Raw genomic sequence first — 23,356 nt, 5'->3', positions numbered from 1 at the left:
TGTATTATCAATGCTCTGCCAAAACGCTGGAAATAAGCGTGACAAAAAAGATTTCCTCTTCCTGTTCTGCCCTCCAAAATGACATCAAATAAATAACGTTTTCTTCTTTTGCACTTAGATTGAATTAAATCCTCACTCCCTGACTTGTCGTCTTCCCACCCCACCCCCATAGTTAGCAGCTGTGAAAGTGAAGAGTATTTCTGATATAAAATTATGAAGGATTAGAGACAAAGTAAAACTTTGTCATCTGGAGAAAGTGTCAACCTCTAGAAATTCTGTCACTGGATCCTTTTGTTACTGCTGTTAATCATGTTTTACATCACTAACATCCTTATTTATATCTCATTCTTCCCTCATTTCTGCTGGTTTTATTCCACTGAGCTGTACCTCCTCATTTCAATGCATCCCATCTGATGTGGCTTGAGTTGTGTTCTCAAACAAAGATAAGGTGGTTACTTTAATAGATAAATGACAAGGAAAGAATCTCAAATTTCTTGCTTTCTTGTGTCATTATGCAGTAACACTTGGGATATATTTACTGTTTGTTCCGGGTTTTTATTTTCAGATATGTGATGAACTGGTTTATTGCAGGACCGAAGTCTTATTAAAGTGCTCTCTCATGTTTTTATAATTTAAAAAGTGAGGTATTATCAAGAATTTAAAACATTAAAATTGTTGAAAGTTATTTTTCTCCATTAGCAATGTTTTTACTTGTATTATTATAGTTAGAGGCAATATTTTCTGAAGAACATAAAAGCATACTTTAAAAAATATAAAAAGAGAATCCAGTCTGTGTTTTAATTAAGGATTGCATAAGTTACTTAAACTCTCCAGCAGTTTGTAGAGAAAATATCTTAACCCCATTAAAATGATTTGCTGAAGTCATAGGAGACTGCTTGGTTACTAAGAGTATTTTGAATTGTGTAAGTTAAATAGTATGGTGGAAAATGCTTTTTTACTTTATATGCATTTTTTAAAGCGTCCTATCTCTGTATTCTATATTTTAATTTTTATTTTATTGATTGAAATGAAGATTGACCTGATTAGCTATTCCTTGGCTGTTTTAAATGTGAGGGGTTTTTTTTGTTATGCCTAAATCCAATTACAGGAAAAATTAAAAACTGCTAACAAAAGACATCTTCTCTGTAACCTAGGCCAAGCTAAGCCGACTGTGTGAGCAAGATAAAGTGGTACACGCTCTGGAGGAGAAACTTCAGCAGCTCCACAAGGAGAAAGTAGGACAATTATGTTTATTATCTACAACTGATGTTACTTTATATGATGATTATCAGGACACTGATAACTGAAGTAGAAAAGAATTAATTCGATGATGCAGAACATTAAGTGTAATCATTTTTTTATTATAATAGTACACGCTTGAGCAAGCTTTGCTGTCAGCCAGCCAAGAGATAGAAATGAATGCAGATAACCCAGCAGCCATTCAGACCGTGGTGCTTCAGAGGGACGATTTACAAAACGGACTGCTCAGCACATGTCGTGAACTCTCTCGAGCCACTGCAGTAAGTAGCAGAGTTTCCTTCCTAGTAAACACCAGAATGGTATGCTGTTCTTTTTTATTATTATTATTTAATTTATATCATTTTAATTGGGCTTTCTGTAGGATTTTTCTTTATTAGTACAAAATTTTAATTTGTTGCTCTTAATTAAGACTAACAAAAATAAAAGGTGGTCTTTGTTTTTTTAATTAGTGGACCTTGTGTTCTTTGTGAAATAGTTTTACAGGGAATGTCAACACACCTGTTTATATATTATGAAGATGAAAAGTTCTTTATAACATTAAAAGTTGTTGCTGTTAGGAAAATAAATGTCACGTTAGAATAATTTTTGGAAGGTGATAATTGGATTCATTGAACCAGCCGTTTCAATTAAAGGCTCCCGAGAAATGCTTTTAAGAAGCCGCCAGCATTACCATTTTACAGCTGCAGTGTGATCTAAGGTTAGATGATAGTTTTGAGTAAGAAATATAATTAGCAGAACCTTTAACCCGTAGTCCAGTTGCTTTATAATAAAGAGTCTCCTGGGATTACCAAATCTAAAAGTCTTACTTAAGAGTTTATAAATTGAGTGTTTTATGAGTTTAAAGAGTCTGCTTTAGATCCTATGACGTACTCATTTCTAAACATAGTAAGAGCACCTGCCCAGGCAGCCCTTTGAAAGGGAAAAAAGCCATCTGTTACAGAAAACTGCAAACACGCCCTTGTGTGTACCTTCCGTGGGCTGTTTAGGGAGCAGCTACCTTTGAAGAAAGTCCTCAGACAGTATAACTTAACGAAGAGAGGTCTTTCCTAGCTGGGAAGCTACCAGACTCTCAACATGGCATCCATTCTAAACACTAAATTCACTTTCCAAACACAAACTACTTTTAAAGGAATATACTATGGTTTTATATAAATCATAACTTGGTTTTTGTGACTCTTAAGTACTTTATATTTTATATACCTATTATTCCTGCCTGTCAGTGCAGGAGATACAGATTTGATCCCTGGGTTAGGAAGATTCCCTCCCTGGAGTAGGAAATGGCAACCCACTCCAGTATTCTTGCCTGGAGAATCCCATGGAGAGAGGAGCCTGGTAGGCGAAGATCCATAGAGTCACACAGAGTCAGACACAACTGAAGCGTTTTACCATTCTTTAAAACAAACAAAAATACTGATACTTCCATTATCTCGTCTGAGTTTCTTAATTATACACTGGCATATATAGATATTTTAAGAATTTAATATCCTTGCAGTTGTGATCTCCTTGAAATCAAAACCATATCTTATTCACCTTTGTAACTCTAGCATTCAGCAATATAGGATGTGCATTAAAAATGTGATAAATTGGGGACTTACTGTCGGTCCAGAACAATGCAGGGGATGTGGGTTCAATCCCTGATCAAGGAACTAAGACCCCACATTCCGCGGGGCAAGTGAGCCTGCACCACAACGAAAGATCCTGCATGACACAACTAAGACCCACTGCAGCCAAATTAAAAAACTGTGATGAATGAACTGAATGACTTACCCAGCGTTATAAAGCCAACTGAATGCAGTGCCTCCTAGAGGTCAACTCCAGGTCTTCTATGCATAACCCTGAAGCCTTAGGTCTACATAGCTTTTTATAATATCGTCATAAAGAAATGTTATCTACAAGGAAGTAGTCATTTAGCGCATCAGTGATGGGTAGGATTTGGAAGAAAGGTGAAGTGAAGGGCAGCCCATACAGGACAAAATGCTCTGAATTATAGCTGACAGATGAGAATGTGAAGGGCATATTTGGAGAAGCAAGAAGTAGAACTGAGTAGCTGGCTGGAATCGAAGGTAGGAAATACGAGATAAGGAAGGGAAAGAGGGGTTAAGCTGTCAGTGCCAAGTTAACGAAAAGCTTGGGATTTGTATGACAGTCTGAGTCAAATCAAAATTAAGTTGGAAACTATTTCACAATTTGGTGTCTGTGATAAAAAGTTTTAGAGATATATAGTGTTTAATTGAACTGTTATTTCTTCCCTTACCAAATAGGTTTCGTAACTTAAATCTCATCTGTAGGCTCTCTCCCAAGATACCTCCAGTCCTGATGGAAGTTTATCAGATACGTTCAAAGAAATAATCATTTTTGAGTATCTCACTTTCTGGTTGTTACCGCATATGATCACTTTGCTGGGATTTTTTTTTTCCTTCGCCTTCAGCATTATTCACTGGTCATTTATAAACCCTCAATATGTTCTTCTAAGACAGGTCTTAATGCATAGACTACAAACTATGTTATGTGTGCCTTTAAGTAAACATATTCATATTTGTAGCTTAGGGCTATAAATGGTTGGAACTCACTGGATGTTGACAATACTTAAATTATATCTCTGCCAAAAGAATCCCAAAGGATTCCTCTGATTCTTTAACAGTTGATCTTGGGGCATTGGTTCCAATCCAGGTCCTGAGATATAAAAGATATAAGGTATGATGTTAGAGCAAAGCTTTGATCTTCTCACCTGATCGGCCACTGAGGTATTAAAACCAAGATTTAATACATGCCAAACATGTAAAGCAGTGTTGCCTATGTGTTTAATTCTTGATGCAGTGTCTCTTCTCTCTAAATCCTATCCAACACACACACACACACACACTCATGCATGAGTGTGCTTTAAATTTAAAGCACATGATGTCTTTGTGTGCTCTCCTGGCCTCTGCTTCTTTTTTTCTTTGTTTTTAATTTTTTTTAACTTTATTCGACTCCTTTTTGACCTAAGCCTAATTAGTAGGAAGGATCATTGTAACAGTCAGTTATCCCTTGAAAATTGTCAGCATGTCGCTATCTTAGTTTGGGTTTTGTCTGAACGCAGAGCCCGGGATGAGGACCTGGGAGCTGTTTCCAGGAAACGAAAGTGATGGAGGAAGTGTGGAGAATGAGTCGGGGCGGGGTGTGGGGAGTGGCCGGGAGAAGAGCCAGCGGAGGTTCACTGCTGAGTTGGTCGCCACTGTGGACTAGTAGGGACCCTCTGAGGAAATGAGCTAAATATTTCTAGATTTCCCACTGAGAGGTGGGGAGGCTGGGCTGTCTCTCACTCCTTGGTCGCGGTTGCCCCGGGGTCCTTAATTCACCGGCATTTCCAAAGTGCCCTAGTTGATTGACCATCAACACTGGGACACGTGGAGTTGACCACAGTGCCTTGAAATCAGGTGAGCAGAGGGCTAAGCATCTGCTCCAGTCACCTTTTTCAGGAAGTTTACATTTAGGCTTCGTCTCTGATTGTAAAAGAAATATTCTGATGCTTTATTCACTCAGCAGTGTTGCCTTTATTCTTTCTGACAGCTCAAGGAACCAGGTAAAGCAGATGCTCTTCACATGCCTTAGATGAGAATTTAGGGTTCATCCAGTAATGGTAGCAAAATATATTTGTATTTCTGTGTTACGTACAGATATTATCCGGTTTGATCCCTAAGCAGATACTATGCAAAATAGCTGTAATAATTATCTCCATGTTATTTTCATTCTCATTACCTCCACTGCACAGATGAAGTAGCAACTCAGGTTCATGGAGGTTAAATGACTTCCAAAGTGACATAACCAATTAAAAACAGATCAACACCTAAATCCAGGACTTTTAAGATTTTTTTTTTCAATGTGGACCATTTTTAAAGTATTTGTTGAATTCGTTACATTACTGCTTCTGTTTTAAGTTTGGATTTTTTTGCCTTGAGGCATGTGGGATTTTAGCTTCCTGACCAGGGATCAAACCCCCATCCCCTACAGTGGAAGGTGAAGTCTGAACCCCTGGGCCACCAGGGAAGTCCCTAGGATTTTTTTATTCTTGGACTTCTGTATTTTCTACTCCACTTTACTCTTTGTAGTTACATAATTTGTATTTTCTGGAACATGGAATCAAATCTAGATTCTCTTAATCAAACATTTGCAGTCAAAATTCCATGGTTCAATCCTGGGTTTTGGCACCAAAGAAATACATGAACAAATAAATAAAAATAAAGTTGGAACTTAAAAGAACTATAAAGCCCGCCAGTCATCCTGAATCATGCTAGTAGATGGCTTATGCATTTATCCACTGCAGAATAGGACCAATATATGAATAGTAGTAAACATTGTGAATATTTCTGGAGCAGTTTATTGGGTGCCAGGTTCCATTGTAAGTGTTTTCACACATAGTTAAGCCATTTAAGAACCCTTTCACAGGGGTAATATTACTACTGTGTTAAAAATGGAAAAATGAGAGAGAGATTGCCCAGAGGTACAGTGAAGGAGCATTTTGTAGAGACTTCCAGTAAGTTTAAATTTACGTTCTAGACCAGATTCTGCATGGGAGGGACTTAAGTCGATGGAGACTTTAGACTAGAAGGAGAAAGTTTAACGGGCTGGGGAAGAGGACAGATAACCCACCTTGAAGAGAAGCGTGCACTTGAAATCTTCATCTTCTCATTCTCCATATCACACAGAGCTGCTGAGAATTATAGCAAAATGTGATTTTTTTTTTTAACGAATCTATTGACATACATGGATTGTCATGAAATACACTTTGAAAGATTTCATGATGATTTTTAAATACACTGGTTGTTTCATGACGTAATACACCATCCTAGAAACAGAGGCAGCCAGGGGTGATAAACCTCCTGAAATGCTGCAATGGAAAGTACCCAGCAACACTTGTGAGGTTGGGGGAATCAAAAATCAAGTCTGAATCTCAGCAAACCTCAGCATCTAACTACGAGTTTATACGAAAATAGAAAACAGAAGCACAAGCTAAGCAATACCACAAGAATTCAGTTAACAGAATCTAACATGGGAGAAATTCTATAGAACAAGTGACCCATTGTCTTCAACAAATAAGTAGCAAAGGAATAGACAAGGAGATTGTTACAGTTTAAAATATTTTTTAGGACTTCCCTGGTGGTCCAGTGGTCAAGAATATGCCTGCCAGTGCAGGGGACACAGGTTCAGTCTCTGGTCTGGGAAGATTCCAGAGCTCTGAGCCCTTGCTCTAGGGCTTGTGTTCTGCAGCAAGAGAAACCAGGACAGTGAGAAGCCCGAGCACCACCACTATAGAGCAGCCCCTGCCGGCCGCAGCTGGAGAAAGCCGCGCAGCCATGAAGAGCCAACACAGCTAAAGATAAAGAAAATAACTTTAAAAATATATTTTTAAAGTAATACATGTGTGTGCTCAATCGCTCAGTTGTGTCTGACTCTTTGAGAACCTGTGGACTGTATGTAGCCCTTCAGGCTCCTCTGTCCAAGGGATTTTCCAGGCAAGGATACTGGAGTGGGTAGCCATTCCCTTCTCCAGGGGATTTTCCCAACCCAGGGCTTGAACCCAGGTCTCCTGCATTGCGGGCAGATTCTTTACCATCTGAGCCAACAGGGAAGCATATTAGTTATTAAAATTCATTAGAATTTTTCTGTTATCTTTTTCATTTTTGTTTCTTTTCTGAGGTGTTTATAAATGAAACCATATAATCTCTGGTACTTGCTTTGAAATGATCCCATGGGGATGGAAAATGGATTCTATAGATGAAACCAGATTGATCATGTATTGATAACTTTTGCATTTGGGTGCTTGTTGGCTACATTTGTTTATATTTGGAAATTTCCCTTGTACATATCTGAGGAGGATTAACTGCTAACAAAGGGAGAGCATATTAGATCTTTTCTTGTGTTCTGTTCTACTTTTATTATTAGAAAAATTCATTATATCTTCAATTTGTACAATAAAAAGCAACCATTTTCTTTGAGATAGAATGTTATTTTGTTTCAAAGAGAAGATTAGAGGAGAAACTAAATATGAGTTGAAGATTATAACTAGCCAGTAAGTTAAAGATTAAAGTAGCCAAAAAGGTAAAATGACTAATTGTTATCATAAACTAGATATTTAAAATTAAGGTAGCTCCGTAACTACCTGATTTAGTTGAACCTCACTTTATATAGTTTGAATTTGTCTCTTGTAACATCTTTTTAGGTTTAAAAAAGCCAATATACTAGTTATTATTAGATAGTATAATAAGATATGTTATGTGTTTAGTAAGTAGTGATTTTTATCTCTGATGCAGTTATATACTAAGGCAAGTATAAAATCATTTAAAATATTATTTTTAAAATATTCAAATTCTAAACACATTGTTAATATCTATGCCAACAGATCTCTACATCGTGAAGGTAAAACTGAAATTACATTAACTTTATTTTGATTAATCTCAAAAATCAACTAGTTCTGATACCCAGTTGACAGAATTGTTATCATTGGGTAGTAATAGCCAAAATTAGTATTTTTTGTGCCTAATCACTGAAACATAATGGTAAATTTAAGTCGCCGAGTCAGGTCCGACTCTTTTGCAACCCCATGGACTGTAGCCTGTCAGCCCCGTCTGTCCATGGGATTTTCCTTCCATGTGCCATTTCCTTCTACAGAGGATCTTCCTAACCCAGGGATTGAACCCACAACTCCTGCATTGCAGGTGGATTGCTGAGCTACCAGGGAAGCCAGATTTAAGTACTGCAGTATTTTAATTTTCCAAGGTGTAGTTGTGGACATTAATCTGTAATATTTAAACATGAAGAATTGTTGGAGCTTAAGAAGCTAATTTTTTTGTTGTTCAGTTGCTAAGTCATGTCCAACCTTTTGCAACCCCATGAACTGAAGCATGCCGGGCTTCCCTGTCCTTCACTGTTTCCTGGAGTTTGCTCAAACTCATGTCCTTTGTGTCAGTGATACCATCCAAGCATCTCATCCTCTGTCGCCTCCTTCCTCTCTTGCCCTCAGTCTTTCCCAGCTTAATGACTCGGCTGTTCGTGTGTATCGTATTGTATAATTATCCCCATGGGTAAATTTTGTTATAAATTGCCATTGGTTCTGGACAAGGAAAGGAAAGTTCTTATTATATTAAAAACTTGGAAATGAATCATCAGTCTTAAACCCTTCTTAATAAAGCTCGCAATATGTTGCTGCTGTGGCTCTGTAGTTACATATTAAAATTCTCTTTCATCTCTTATTGATAGTCTGGGGTTTCATTGCCTCTGAATGTTGCAGACCTACTGAAACTTTGGGTTTTTTTCCCCCTACAGTAGCCAAATCTTATCTCAGTATAGACTATAAAGAAGTAACCACTATTACAATTTACTTGTTGCATGCCATAAACTTAGACTGAGTCAAATTTTAAAAAGTTTTCTGCCATCCTTGCAGCAAGTCCACATAGGCACGTGTGCTTTGTTTTTAAACCTTTGTTAGAGTAGAATATTTTCAGAAAAATACACAGATTAACCGCACAGACATGGCCAACATCCTTATCAAGGCATTGCATTTTAATGGGATGCTTTCTTCTCCATGACTGCCTCCTCCCCCAAAAAAGTGACTACCTGACTTTTCAACTATATATTAGGTTTGCCTGTCTTGGACTTTGTTAAAGTATAACCATATAGGATATACTATTTGGCTTCTCTTAATATTATGAAGTTCATCCATGTGGTTCTAAATCACAGGATTTATCTCATCCTCTTAACTATATGGCTTGAAAAGTCCAGGTCTTTATTGAAAGCACTGCTGTGTTTCCTGACTTGCGCCTGTGATTTTAAGATAATTGTATATGTGCAACTCATCACCCCTTTTAATTGCCTTAGTGTACTTAGATATTATCTTCTTGACAAAAAATGCTAATGTCACATTTAAAGATTTTAACCTTGTACTTGGATAAGCCACTAAACTCTTTAATGAAATGCTTGGCCAGGTGTTGGAAGGACTGGTATGGGGCCAGTGCTGTCCTGTTGCTGGCTGCTTCCCATTGACTTGTGTTACTACTCACATGTAATCATGCTGAAGGAGCCCAGAGGGAAGGGCAGAAACAGGTACAGCAGGATAATGGTGCTGGTACAGTGGAACGGCAGGACTCTCCAGGTTAAGGAAATTCAAGCTATATTGTGTTACCTCACCCCTAGAATATTAGGAAAGTAGGCTGCCTGTAGATCTCTGCTTTTTATGTGAAGGACAAGAATTCCCCACCATCCTAAAATGTTCTCGGATTTAGTTGCCTCTGTAGCAGCTTTGGGCTTCCAAGGTGGCTCAGTGGTAAAGAATCTGCCTGCCAATGCAGGAGACACAGGAGATGCGAATTCAATCACTGGGTCAGGAAGATCCCCTGAAGGAGGAAATGGCAACCCACCCCAGTATTCTTGCCTGGAGAATCCCATAAACAGAGGAGCCTGATGGATTACAGTTCACGGGGTTGCAGAGAGTCAGACACAACTGAGTGTCTGAGCACACACACAGCAGCTTTGGTCTCCCTCTGAATTTTTCTACAAAAGAGGTTCTCTGTCTGCCTGGCAGTGCCATCTCCTTACATTGCTGGACTGCCACTGAGTCTGTTCAGTTGCTTAGTTGTGTCTGACTCTTTGCAGCCCCATGGACTGCAGCGCGCCAGGCCTCCCTGTCCCTCGCCAACTCCCGGAGGTTACCCAAACACATGTCCATTGAGTCAGAGATGCCATCCAACCATCTCATCCTCTGTCGTCCCCGTCTCCTCCTGCCCTCAACCTTTCCCAGCATCAGGGTCTCTTCCAATGAGTCAGCTCTTCGCATCAGGTGGCCAAAGTATTGGAGTTTCGGCTTCAACACCAGTCCTTCCAATGAACACCCCAGACTGATCTCCTTTAGGATGGACTGTTGGATCTCCTTGCAGTCCAAGGGACTCTCAAGAGTCTTCTCCAACACCACAGGTCAAAAGCATCAATTCTTCAGCACTCAGCTTTCTTCACAGTCCAACTCTCACATCCATGCATGACCACTGGACCTTTGTTGACAAAGTAATGTCTCTGCTTTTCAATATGCTGTCTAGGTTGGTCATAACTTTCCTTCCAAGGAGTAAGCGTCTTTTCATTTCATGGCTGCAGTCACCATCTACAGTGATTCTGGAGCCCAAAACAATAAAGTCTGCCACTGTTTCTTCATCTATTTGCCATGAATTGATGGGACCAGATGCCATGATCTTAGTTTTCTGAATGTTGAGCTTTAAACCAACTTTTTCACTCTCCTCTTTCATGTTCATCAAGAGGCTCTTTAGTTCTTCTTCACTTTCTGCCATAAGGGTGGTGTCATCTCCATATCTGAGGTTATTGATATTTCTACTGGCAATCTTGATTCCAGCTTGTGCTTTATCCAGCCCAGCGTTTCTCATGATGTACTCTGCATAGAAGTTAAATAAGAAGGATGACAATATACAGCCTTGACATACTCCTTTTCCTATTTGGAACCAGTCTGTTGTTCCATGTCCAGTTCTAACTGTTGCTTCCTGACCTATATATAGGTTTCTCAAGAGGCAGGTCAGGTGGTCTGGTATTCCAGTCTCTTTCAGAATTTTCCACAGTTGTGATCCACACAGTCAAAGGCTTTGGCATAGTCAGTAAAGCAGAAATAGATGTTTTTCTGGAACTTTCTTGCTTTTTCAGTGATCTATCGGATGTTGGCAATTTGGTCTCTGGTTCCTCTGCCTTTTCTAAAACCAGCATGAACATCTGTAAATTCACAGTTCATGTATTGCTGAAGCCTGGCTTGGAGAATTTTGAGCATTACTTTGCTAGTGTGTGAGATGAGTGCAATTGTGCAGTAGTTTGAGCATTCTTTTGCATTGCCTTTCTTTGGGATTGCAATGAAAACTGACCATTTCCAGTCCTGTGGCCACTGCTGAGTTTTCTAAATTTGCTGACAGCACTTTCACAGCAGCATCTTTTAGGATTTGAAATAGCTCAACTGGAATTCCATCACCTCCACTAGCTTTGTTCATATCATGGCATCCGGTCCCATCACTTCATGGCAAATAGATGGGGAAACAGTGGAAACAGTGCCTGACTTTATTTTTTTAGGCTCCAAAATCACTGCAGATGGTGATTGAAGCCATGGAATGAAAAGACACTTACTCCTTGGAAGGAAAGTTATGACCAACCTAGACAACATATTAAAAACCAGAGACATTACTTTGTCAATAAAGGTCCGTCTAGTCAACACTATGGCTTTTCCAGTAGTCATGTATGGATGTGAGAGTTCAAGTATAATGAAAGCTGAGCACTGAAGAATTGATGCTTTTGAACTGTGGTGTTGGAAAAAAACTTGAGAGTCCCTTGGACTGCAAGGAGATCATCCTAAAGGAGATCAGTCCTGGGTGTTCATTGGAAGGACTGATGTTGAAGCTGAAACTCCAATACTTTGGCCACCTGATGTGAAGAAGTGACTCATTTGAAGAGACCCTGATGCTGTGAAAGATTGACCTTGGGAGAAGGGGACAACAGAGGATGAGATGGTTGGATGGCATCAGTGACTCAATGGACATGAGTTTGGGTCAACTCCAGGAGTTGTTGATGGACAGAGAGGCCTGGCATGCTGTGGTTCATGGGGTCACAGAGTTGGATACGACTGAGCAACTGAACTGAATTGAACTGTACTTTCACAGCATCATCTTTTAGGATGATGAGTCTGTTACCCTCATTTTATTCTCCCTGACAAAGTATTGTGAGCACTTGTAGAATTATTCTGTATTAAATAGATGACATGTGGTTAAGTATGAAAGTTTTCTCTCTGATTTGAGGTTTAGAGATAGTTTTCTTTTCCCCAAAGAAGAAAAGTATAGGTGGGTAGTACCTCTGTCAAGTCTCTACAAGCAGGATTCACTATATTAGTTAGCTGAACTAGGTTTATTTGTTGTTGTTCAGTTCCTAAGTTGTGTCCAACTCTCTGTGACCTTATGGACTGCAGCACACCAGGCATCTCTGACCTGCACTATCTCCCAGAGTTTGCTCAAACTTATGGCCATCAAGTCGGTGATGTCATCCAACCATCTCATCCTCTGTCGACCCCTTCTCCTCCTGCCTTCAATCTTTCCCAGCATCTGGGTCTTTTCCAGTGAATTAGCTCTTCGCATCAGGTAGCTGAAGTATAGCAGCTTCAGCTTCAGTCGTTCCAATGAATATTCATGGTTTACTTCCTTTAGGATTGGAGCTTCCCTGGTGGCTCAGAGGTTAAAACATCTGCTTGCAAGGCGGGAGACCCTGGTTCAATCCCAGGGTTGGGAAGATCCCCTGGAGAAGGAAATGACAACCCACTCCAGTATTCTCGCCTGAAGAATCCATGGACGAGGAGCCTGGTGGGCTACAGTCCATGGGGTCACAAAGAGTCGGCCACGACTGACGACTTCACTTTTCCTTTAGGATTGATTGGTTTGATCTCCTTGCAGTCCAAAGGACTCTAAAGAGTCTTCCAGCACCACAGTTCAAAAAGCATCAATTCTTTGGTGCTCAGCCTACATTTTGGTCCACTCTCACGTCAATACATGAGTACTGGAAAAGCTATCACATAGCTTTGACTATATGGACCTTTGTCGGCAAAGTGATGTCTCTGCTTTTCAGAATGCTATCTAGGTTTGTCATAGCTTCTCTTCCAAGGAGCAAGTGTCTTTTAATTTTGTGGCTGCAGTCACCATTTTCATTGATTTTGGAGCCCAAGAAAGGAAGTCATTACATGACTGTATATTTATTCTAAGTAAATTCATGTCAAGCTTCCCGTGTTATTGAAAATTTGACATGCTAAAAATACAGCCTATTATTGTTTTTATTTCTGGACAAATGTTAATCACGACAGATAAGAAAATATTTTACTTATGCCTCTTGTGCATTTTAAGAAACCACTTTCAAGAAAAAATTAATGTATTATCATGAATAAAATAACATATTTTCTCCAAATAAACCTCTTCAGATCCTACAATCAGCTGAGTATTTTGACGTCATGAATGAATAAATAATATAAAGTGTGTTTGTTTGAGTTGTTTGAGGGTTATTTTTGTTTGTTTTTGATTTTTTAAGTGAAATTTGAATACAGCAGCATAATAATAAATAATTCAGTTGCTCAGCATTCTTCTTAAATTGAGCTAAATGAGAGGAAAAAAAGGGAAATGAGTTATAACATGTTGTACTTTGCCCATTATTGATTACAAGAGTGATAACACACCAGCACATTTTCTCCGTGAAAGTAATTAAAGCCCTTTGATTTTAGGAACTGGAACGAGCGTGGAGAGAATATGATAAGTTAGAGTACGACGTAACTGTTACCAGGAACCAGATGCAAGAGCAGCTGGATCGCCTCGGTGAAGTTCAGGTACAGAATTATAATAAGTTTACTTTGTTCTAACTGGCTTTGACTGGTACTGTGCAATCCATCTTGTTGGATTCACTCACAGCTTCAGCATTTGTTGCATAATTACCTACCTAACATCTGGATTTCGATACTTTCAATGATAGGAATCTTACTGTGTCACAAAATAGCCCAGCCCTCATTGTCTAAAAGCTCTTTATCCTGTCGAGGACATAGTGAGCCCCAGGGTGTTCTGTGCTCCTCGCTGTCACTTGCCATTGAAGTATCAAATTATTTTATCTATTCTATTTTAAATCCCTCTCTTTTATCAAACTGTTTTAGCCCATTATCTTGACTGCTATATTAATTAGAATAGGGGAAGATGTGGCAACTTTTGGCATAATCTAATTTTGTGTATAGGTAGATAGGGAGCCAAGGTCCAGGTGTTTGTTTTCTTGTCTGTAAACTGACAATAATAATAGCTGTCTTAAAATATTACCCTGGGGAATGGAGATTATATATGTTTGAAAAAATAATAAAGTCACTTCATACTTGTGACCCTATGTAAATTTAATCATTTGCATTGGAATCCCAGTGGACTGAACAATTCAGTATAATAAATAGATAGTAAGGTTGACATAGAAAGTCACCTGTCTTCTATGCATGCTATCCAAAATAGACTCACTAAACCACATGTAGTTTTTAGGCCCATCAGTGTTGCTAGTGTAGTTCTTGGGCATTTGCAGTGTTGCTAGGAATTTTTAATTATCTAAATTTAAGTATCCAGGTGTGGTTGTGACTTCTGTTTTATACACTGAAGTTACTAAATGCAATATTAAAAAAATGGTAAATATCTAAAATATAACCAAGGGATCAGTAAACTTTATCTGTAAAAGGCCAGATATTAAAGACTTTAGATGTTACAAGTATATACACTCTGCCACAAAATCTTTGGTACTTGGGATTTTTAATAACCCCTTAAGAGTAAGAGTATAAAGTTAATTTTTAGGCCATAGGCCATAGAAAAGAAGCTGTGAACCAAAGCAGTTTGTAGTCCTGATTAACCTAATAAAAAAGGTTCACGAAAATTTAGGAGAAGGAAATGGCAACCCACTCCAGTATTCTTGCCTGTAAAATTCTGTGGACAGAGGAGCCCGGCAAGCTATAGTCCATGGGGTCGCAAAGAGCTGGCCACGACTGAGCACATGAATATTTAATTAGTATAGGACGTGAGAGAAGACCTGAATAAATGGAGACGTATTAATAGTTATACTGTGTTGTCGATGACCTGATTCAACCTTATCAGGATGAAAATTGTTCCCATAAGCATAATTCTATTCCAACCAAATTTCCAGAAAAGAAAATCACAAAATGGTTCTATATTTTTAAGGTATAATAAAGATCACAAGCATTTAGACATTTTTTTAAAAAATGAAAAACTAGGAGGCAAATCTTATGAGAAGCAGCGTTGCACGTATAACCTTAGGCCAGTTACATATGCCTCAGTTTCCACTCAGTAAAATAAAAATAATACTAGTATCTAGCCCTGTTGGGTTATTATGATGGTTAAATGTGTTGATTTTTTTTTAAGCACTTAGAATAGAACCAGGCAAATAAAACATACTATATATAAAACATATTTAATTATTTGTTAAATACACGAGTAAACAATGAAAACCACATAGGAAACTTGGAAAACGACATACTAGGAAGAAGTATCTTGAACCTCTAAAAATTCAACAAGTTACTTAATTAGATTTGTGGAAAACGTTTTCATTTTGGTTTGGAGAAACAGAAATGCATTAGCAAAATAGACAAAGAACGTGAATAGTTTTAATTGATAGAAAACTTAATAACACAGTTTGCTAACAAGTGTTTGAAAAGTTGGTCAGTGTGATTAGGAACCAGAGAAGTGCAAAATAAAATAAAAATGAGGTTTTCATTAAACCCCTTTCAGATACACAGAAATATGTATTATTTTAAATTATTGCAAAAATAATACATATTCTGTATGTGCAATTGTCTGATTTGTGCAGTTTATATTCCCTCTCACAAGTCTTTACTGGTATTCACATTTCAGGGCTAGCATAATCATGACAATTTTCTTACTTATTACCTGTTTCTTTTTAAGTTATAGTCCTAAAAATTATATTTATTGTTTTACTATTTATCAATGAGTCATAGAGTTTTGTTAGAATCTTACCAATATTATCTTATTTTGGCTTCAATTAGAATATTTGGCCTAAGGTCATGAAATGGGTTATTAGAGGTAAAAAGAAGTAGATACAACTTTAGGTTGGAATAAAAATGGCAATAATAAAATGGCAAACAAAATTTGTCCTGAAAATTCTTTCTAACTCTATCAGTCAAAACTCTTCAAAATATATTCTGTAAATTGCCCTTTCTTTTTTGGCATTTCTCTATGTTCTAGAACTTAGGAAGCTAAAATACTTTCCTTTTTTTCCCCCTAAAAATGTTTTGTTTAATTTGAGGTTGGTGAGTTTCTGTTCTGTTGTGTTTTTGTGTTGTTTTGTTGGTTTTGGTTTAGGGGAAGTTCCCCATTTTTAGTCCCATGTAGTCAGTATTCCTTCCCGATTGTAAATAATGCAACACAATGCTTATTGAAACAGTGTGAAATAGTGTACCATGTAGGTCTGAAATATTAAATGTTTCTTTCTCTGCTTTATTTCTTTTATCATCGACATTGCAAAACTGAGAAGGACACACAGATTATATTAAATAGTCTCAAACGTAATCCACTGTGGTTCTCATTGTTTAGATATGTAATTAGTGGAATTTATAGCTGTATCTCATGATTTCCCTCCCTCTCGCCGCCCTCATGTGTGGCCTACCCATTTTTACGGATAGACTGAATCAGCAGGAATTCAGCGTGCACAAATTCAGAAAGAACTCTGGAGAATTCAGGATGTCATGGAAGGACTGAGTAAGCACAAGCAGCAGAGAGGCACTTCGGAAACAGGTACATTAGTTTCGTCTTTTATTCTGCACTAATTGACCATATTATTATATCGAAGTGGAATGACATGCAGAATTGGATTTCTCTTGTTATTTTACTAGATTTTTGGCATTCGGAAACAGGTACTTTGTAATAATGAATTAGTACCCAAGTTTATATGTAATATAGAAAGCAAAAGTTCTCCCAGCCACACTCAGACAAAAATAAATCGTTTTGTGTCTGTAATTATAAACACACACAATATTTTGGTTTGAGTAGTTTTTTCCCCACAATAGAAAGTGCTGTTTTTCATCGGTATGCTTTTTTCTCCTTAACAACACAGTATAGTAACACCTGTGTAAAAACGCATTGTATAGGTAAACTGTAATTTATCAATTTCACTGTTGATGAACAGTGTATTTTTTTCAGTAGGTTGCTTCCAGTAGGTTGTCGGTGGGTTGGTTGAGGGTTTTTTTTTTTCTTTGATATAATGAACATTACTGTGTACATGATAAACACACATGCTAGTACTAATGGAGTCTAGAAAATGAGAAATAAGTTAATGTTTTTCATTTTGATAGGCACAGCCCAATTGCCCTCCTAAAAGATTGTATCAAATCATGCTTAAACCAATTGTATTTGAGAAAACCCATTTGCCTGTACTGTCGTTTAAATTAGATATTTCAGTTTGTATTTTTAAGGTAATGAGTTTTTAAATTTATTTTATTGAAGTATAGTGGCTTTATTTGTTAATTTCTACTGTATAGCAGTGTAATGGGTTTTAAATTCAGAAAACGTTAATAAACGGGGGGTTAGAAACTAAAGCCTTTGTTGAAATGGAATTGTTCCTTTTTTCTATAGATTTAAGAAGGTATGTTTAGTGTTAAGTAGTTATAGTTTACATTTTTTTTAATAGGTATGATAGGATCAAAGCCTTTCTCAACAGTTAAGTACAAAAATGAGGTAAGTTTGGATTGTTTCTCTAACTATAATTATTTTAATTTATAATTAAAACATGAATTAGAATTTACTCATAACAAAAATGTTTTCTAAATATATCTGTTATTGTCTTAATCTTGAAATTTCACTGGTTCAGTAATTTGGTGCTTTTAATGAGTGTGATCTTCTTCCCTTTTTTTAATGCAAAAATATTTGAATCACCACTTTTTATCTATGTTAGAACTTTAACATTGTCATACTTTTTCTAATCTAAGTAATTTTGAGTATTTATTTATCATTGTTTGGTGTATTTTTTAAAGTGTATGAGATAACTGATAGTTGGCTGTGTATCATGCATACCATAAAGAAATTACAGCTATAAAGAGATACTGTCAACCTAGTTGAAAGCATCTGTTGTCTTGAATTTTATATAAAAGTCAGCCAGAAAGAAATGGCTTTTTTTCTCTCTTAAATTTACCTAAGCAAAGTGGAGCAAGATTTTTAAAATTAATTCTTCTATTTTTAAAATGAAATACAGTAGTTTCATAAATTTGTTTTGATGTTGAGCTTCAGAGTAAAGCTAACCTATGGTTACCGAAAAAATGAGATGCAACCAAATTTAAAACCCAGTTATTGGCTATCATAAACATTTTTGGTTTTACTTTTTGATATGAAACTCTTGACTTGGCAGTGTCCCTTTAATTTTCTTAAAGTGAATGTAAGTTAACTTACCATTGCAAAGAATTTCGATATACTTAATTCAATATGCTTATCTAAATAAGGTGACTATTCTACAATCTTTAGGAAGAGGAAGTAGTCCCACCTCGTCCTCCACTTCCTCGGTCCTATGACTTTACAGACCAGCCTCCCATAATCCCCCCTCTGCCCAGTGATAGCAGCTCCTTGCTCTGTTATAGCAGGGGCCCAGTCCATCTGCCCGAAGAAAAGAAGATTCACCAAGTTCAAGGATATCCAAGAAATGGATCCCATTGTGTAAGTGGCTGCAATAGCCACAGAGTAATCAATTGTACATCCCCTCATTTTTCCCAACAATTTATTTTTGACTCAATCTTTTCTTTTTATTATCAGTACTTTTGTGTTCATATATAACATCGTCTGTATTTTTCCTGTTTTAGTTTTATGTTGCTTATTTTGTCATTTTTCCCCCCACAATTTTAATATTTCATAGTTTGTTGCTTTTCATGAATATTTTCATCAAGTGGTTATGTTGCATGTGTTTAAGGAGCTATATTTTAAATCTACCATTTCAGGATATTGGAGGCACAGTGATATCTTTAAATCAGAAAGATGCAAGGAAGAAAAAGATTCTTATCAGGAATGATGAAAAGGTTGGGATGCGGGCAGTTCAGTATAGGAAAACCGTTAGAGCATTTGGACATTGCCAGCGAGAGACATTACCCATGGGAACTAGAAAAAAGCTCAGAGGTTAAGTAAATGTATTAAATGTAATAAGCAAGGAGAAGAGAACAAGAAAAAAAGAAATAGGGTTAATTGAGTTAATATGATATAATTATTTTCAGACTTTAGTTATACTATGATAAAAATGTTCTGATGACTTTGTCCTTAAGAGGAATATTCTTAATTTTAAAACCAAAAGATATACTGGTTAAAAATCTTCCAAAGTCTTTTTTTTCCCCATCCTAATTATAACACATATATTAATTGATTTATATCCAATATAGCCGACTGAGGCTTTTGATTGTTAACAGTGTGAGTTTTTGGAGGTAAACATTTTTTAAAAGACTTTTACCTTTTTTTTTTTTGTAATTACACATCTTTCTTTCAAGGGTCCAGATTATAGACTCTACAAGAGTGAGCCAGAATTAACAACAGTGGCAGAAGTTGATGAGTCTAATGGAGAAGAAAAATCAGAACCTGCTTCGGAAATAGAAACTTCTGTTAAAGGTCAGCATTTGTGATATGTCTTATCTCCTGTGTTTTCCAGACATTTTAGAAACAAATTCAGTTTGCATGCTGACAGAGTGCATATGCGAGCCCACAGTCCCTCATTTGAAACCTGTGGAATTTGACGAGTTTCTGAATTTAGAAGTTTTCAGATATTGGGACAATAATATGACCCATAAACTGTATATTGTAAGTCACCTTCTCTGCTAGGAATCTCCCTTTTTAAACACAGTAATATTTTTGGACTATTCATCCTTTGTGGGATAAAGACTAAAAAACTTCATGTCAGTTCAGGTGAGGTTTTATTGAGAAATAAGTTTATGTCAAACTTGTGAAAAACTTTTTATTTCCTAACCTGACACTTTATTTTTTAGTTTTTACTCTTTCAAAATTATACATAGAAGAGTAGGAATAAGACAGACTGTTATACAATTTCTATAAAAGTAAATTCTATGACATAATGCTTATTTTTCTGTGTATACTGATTATCTTTTAATACTTATTTATTTGGCTGTGCTGAGTCTTAGTTGAAGTATGTGGTATCTACTTCCCTGACCAGGGATCAAACCTGGGCCCCCTGCGTTGGGAGCTCGGAGTCTTAGCCACTGGACCACCAAGGAAGTCATCTGATTATTTTTTAATGCTAGTCATTCAAGAAATCAATATTATTTTTTTTTAAAAAAGGATAGAGAGGGGGCTATTTAGGAATAAGACAGAAAAAAACAGATATAGTACAGTACTTGAACTTTGAATTGATCATGGTCTAAAAGAAAAGCTCTAAAGACATTCTTTGGAGAATAATGGACATTTGCATAGGTTCTAGATACTGCCTAATGATGCTGTGAGACTGTGGTTATTTAGGAGATATAGTAAGTGAATTCTGAAACACTTAGGAGTAAAGTATCTGTGACTTACTTTCAAAAATGTTTCACCAAAAAAATTTGTTAGTGAAAAATACTCTAGAATGTGGGATTTTTCAGAAAAGTAATTTCTGATCATCATAACTTTCTAGTCAATTTTTTAAAACCTGCTAGAGAGTCACAAAGTAAAATTTGAACAATATGAAATGGTAATATTCACATAGTTTTTTCCATAATAGGAATATTTTTCAAGGTTTTCTAATGTCAGTGTTTTTTTTTTCCCATTAGAAAAATACTGCTATCTTGAAAAGTTAATATCTATACACCTTTCTCATTCAAATCATATCTTCTCATTGAAAGTCTTTGTTAACTTTCTCTTTTCACAGACAAATTTAAGTTAAAGAGTCACAGGGTTAGTCCTTACCATATTGTTGCATGTAGTTATAAATATGCAGGAATTATCAGACAGCAAACAAAAGTAAATGTTTTTGGTAACTAGATATCCTGGCCAATCCTCCCACAAACAGGGATTATAAAAGCTGCTTCAGGGACTTCCCTGGTGACCCAGTGGCTCAAACTCCACAGTTCCGATGCAGGGAGCCCCAGTTCACTCCCTGGTCAGGGAACTAGATCTTACATGCCATAACAAAGAAGTTGCATGCCAAAACTGAAAAGATCCTGCATGCCACAACAAATCGTCAGATCCCAAGTGCCACAACCAAGGGACTTGGTGCAGCCAAAAAAAAAGCTAGTTCAGGAACTTCCCGGTGGTCCAGTGGCTAAGACTTTGTACTCCCAATGCAGGGAGCCTGGGTTTGATCCTCGGCCGGGGAACTGGATCCCACATGCTGCAACTGAGTTCACATACCGCCACTAAAAGATCCCGCGTGCTGCAACTAAGACCTAGCACTTTTATATAAAAGCTGGTTCATATCACTTAAATATTTTGAGAAGCTTCAACAAGTTGAAGAAAAGTAAAGAAAGGAATGTTCAGGTGGAAAATTACGTGAAGGGTGGTTCATTAGTCTAGGCTTCCCTGGTAGCTCAGATAGTAAAGAATCCACCTGCAGTTCAGGAGACCTGGGTTCTAGCCCTGAGTGGGAAGATTGCATGGCTACCCACTCCAGTATTCTTGCGTGGAGAATTCCATGGACAGAGGAGCCTGGTAGGCTAACAGTCCATGGGGTCACAGAGTCAGGCACAACTAAGTGACTAACATACATCATTAGTCTACTCAGACCACCGTAACAAAATACTATAGAACAAGTGCTTGTTTTGTGGGGGTTTATTTGTTTGTTGGTTTTGTTTTGCATATTTGGTTGTGTTGGGTCTTAATTAAGTCATGCAGGGTCAGTTAGCCCAAAGCATGTGGGATATCAAACCCATGTCCTCTGCATTACAAGGCAGATCGTTAACCCCTGGACCACCAGGGGAGTCCCACCAAGAGCTTTACACAACAGACCCTTGTTCTTACAGTTCTGCAGCCTGAAAGATCAAGTTCTGGGAAGGTTTTCTAACTTTTTATTTTGTATTGGGGGTGCAGTTGATTAACATACAATGTTGTGATAGTTTCAAGTGAACACAAAGGGACTCAGCCAGCCATACTCCCCTCCCACACACACTGCCACAGAGCACTGAGCAGAGGTCCCTGTGCTATAGAGTCCTTGTTGGTTATCCATTTTAAGTGTGGCAGAGTGTACATGTCCCTCCCAAACTCCCTAGCTATTCCTTTCCGCCTCCCTTTTCCTGGGTAACCATAAGTTCATTCTCTTAAGTCTGTGAGTCATAACAACCTCCTTTTATGTCCACAACATAAAGGGGCTAGGGTTTCAGCAGGAATTTTAGGAAGACCACTTCAGTCTATAGCAGGAGGCATCCAGGAAGTTACTAAGTGGAGCATGAAAGCCAGCTTTCACTTTGTGACAGGATAAAGCTCAGAGCATGAACATATTAGTAGTCTGCTAGGAGACCCAGTTAGATAAAGTTGGGACCCTCTGAGGGGTATACTCTTTGTGAAAACTGATTAATTTGGTTTCATCAAAATTTAGAACTTTTGCCCATCAGAACAGGATAAAAAATTACCAATACATACACCTGACAAAACCTTTGTATCCAAAATATATAAACAACCCTTGTAAATCAATAATAAACAACCGAGTGCAGGCATATAAGCCTTGGAGAGCTAACAAATAAGGTATACAAATGACCAGTAAGCACATGGAATAGTTTACAACTTATTGATCATAAAAGAAGTGCAATTTTAATGCAAATAAAAATCACAATGCATACCATCTAAAATGACTGAACTTAAAAGACTGACTGACTACCTAGTGTTGGTTAGGATGTGGACCAGCTGAAATTCACACCTATTTCTGAGGTCGAAGATAGAACAATAGTCCGGCAGCTTCTTATAAAGTTAAACATGCAGTTATGAAACTTAGGAATCCTATGTATCTACCTAAGAAAAATGAAAACATAACTCCTCACAAAGACTTATTCAAGGGTCTTTAAAGCAAGCTTTAATTCATAGTAGACGAAAACTGGAAGCAGTCACATGTCTGTCAAGAAGAGTATGGATAAACAAATTTTAATACTCTTCAGCAAAAAACTCATAGATATATTTATTCATAAAAACTGTACCATCTGAAATATGTTCTCTCAAAGTTTTTCCTCTTTTAAAATTTGGGTTTGTTTTTTAAGTGTAATCCTAAAAATAAAAAAAAATTTTTAATTTAAAAAAGTATAATAGACTCTCATCTGAATAAATTGTCTGAAGTATACAGATCAATTACAGTGTAGTTTATATTTTACCACATGACTTAAAATAGAGCTCTTAAAAATGGATTGCTGTTGTAAAGCAATTATCCTTCAATAAAAAAAAGAAATGGACCATTGACTGGCACAACAGAAAAGTCTTTTGTTTGCTTTATAAAATTACTTGTAACATAGCAGTCCACCTCTTCACATTCTCAAATATACAATTCTCATAAACACACAGTTTCATAATATTTCGCCTTGATTCAGCTGCAGATTGTTTGGTTCTTAACCTATAGGGACCGTGAATGGTTG

General features: G+C 37.2%; 1 protein-coding gene across 9 annotated transcripts in view; it reads left to right on the top strand.

Annotated features, from left to right (window-relative positions):
* PLEKHA5 (pleckstrin homology domain containing A5) overlaps positions 1-23,356 on the top strand; it is a 262,028-nt gene that overhangs the window by 222,154 nt on the left and 16,518 nt on the right. For 8 of the 9 annotated variants that reach the window (XM_069585600.1, XM_069585598.1, XM_069585597.1 and 5 more), the window contains 6 exons: positions 1,155-1,235; positions 1,371-1,520; positions 13,529-13,630; positions 16,475-16,586; positions 17,479-17,525; positions 19,310-19,427. In XM_069585600.1, coding sequence (XP_069441701.1) covers positions 1,155-1,235; positions 1,371-1,520; positions 13,529-13,630; positions 16,475-16,586; positions 17,479-17,525; positions 19,310-19,427 — 610 coding nt within the window. Of the gene's footprint in view, positions 1-1,154; positions 1,236-1,370; positions 1,521-13,528; positions 13,631-16,474; positions 16,587-17,478; positions 17,526-18,305; positions 18,495-19,309; positions 19,428-23,356 lie in introns of all 9 variants that reach the window. The other variant, XM_069585606.1, reaches the window with a different exon arrangement.

Source organism: Ovis canadensis, chromosome 3, assembly GCF_042477335.2.
Source record: "Ovis canadensis isolate MfBH-ARS-UI-01 breed Bighorn chromosome 3, ARS-UI_OviCan_v2, whole genome shotgun sequence".
NCBI classification, from domain to species: domain Eukaryota; kingdom Metazoa; phylum Chordata; class Mammalia; order Artiodactyla; family Bovidae; genus Ovis; species Ovis canadensis.
This window is presented reverse-complemented; position numbering and strand designations above follow the sequence as displayed.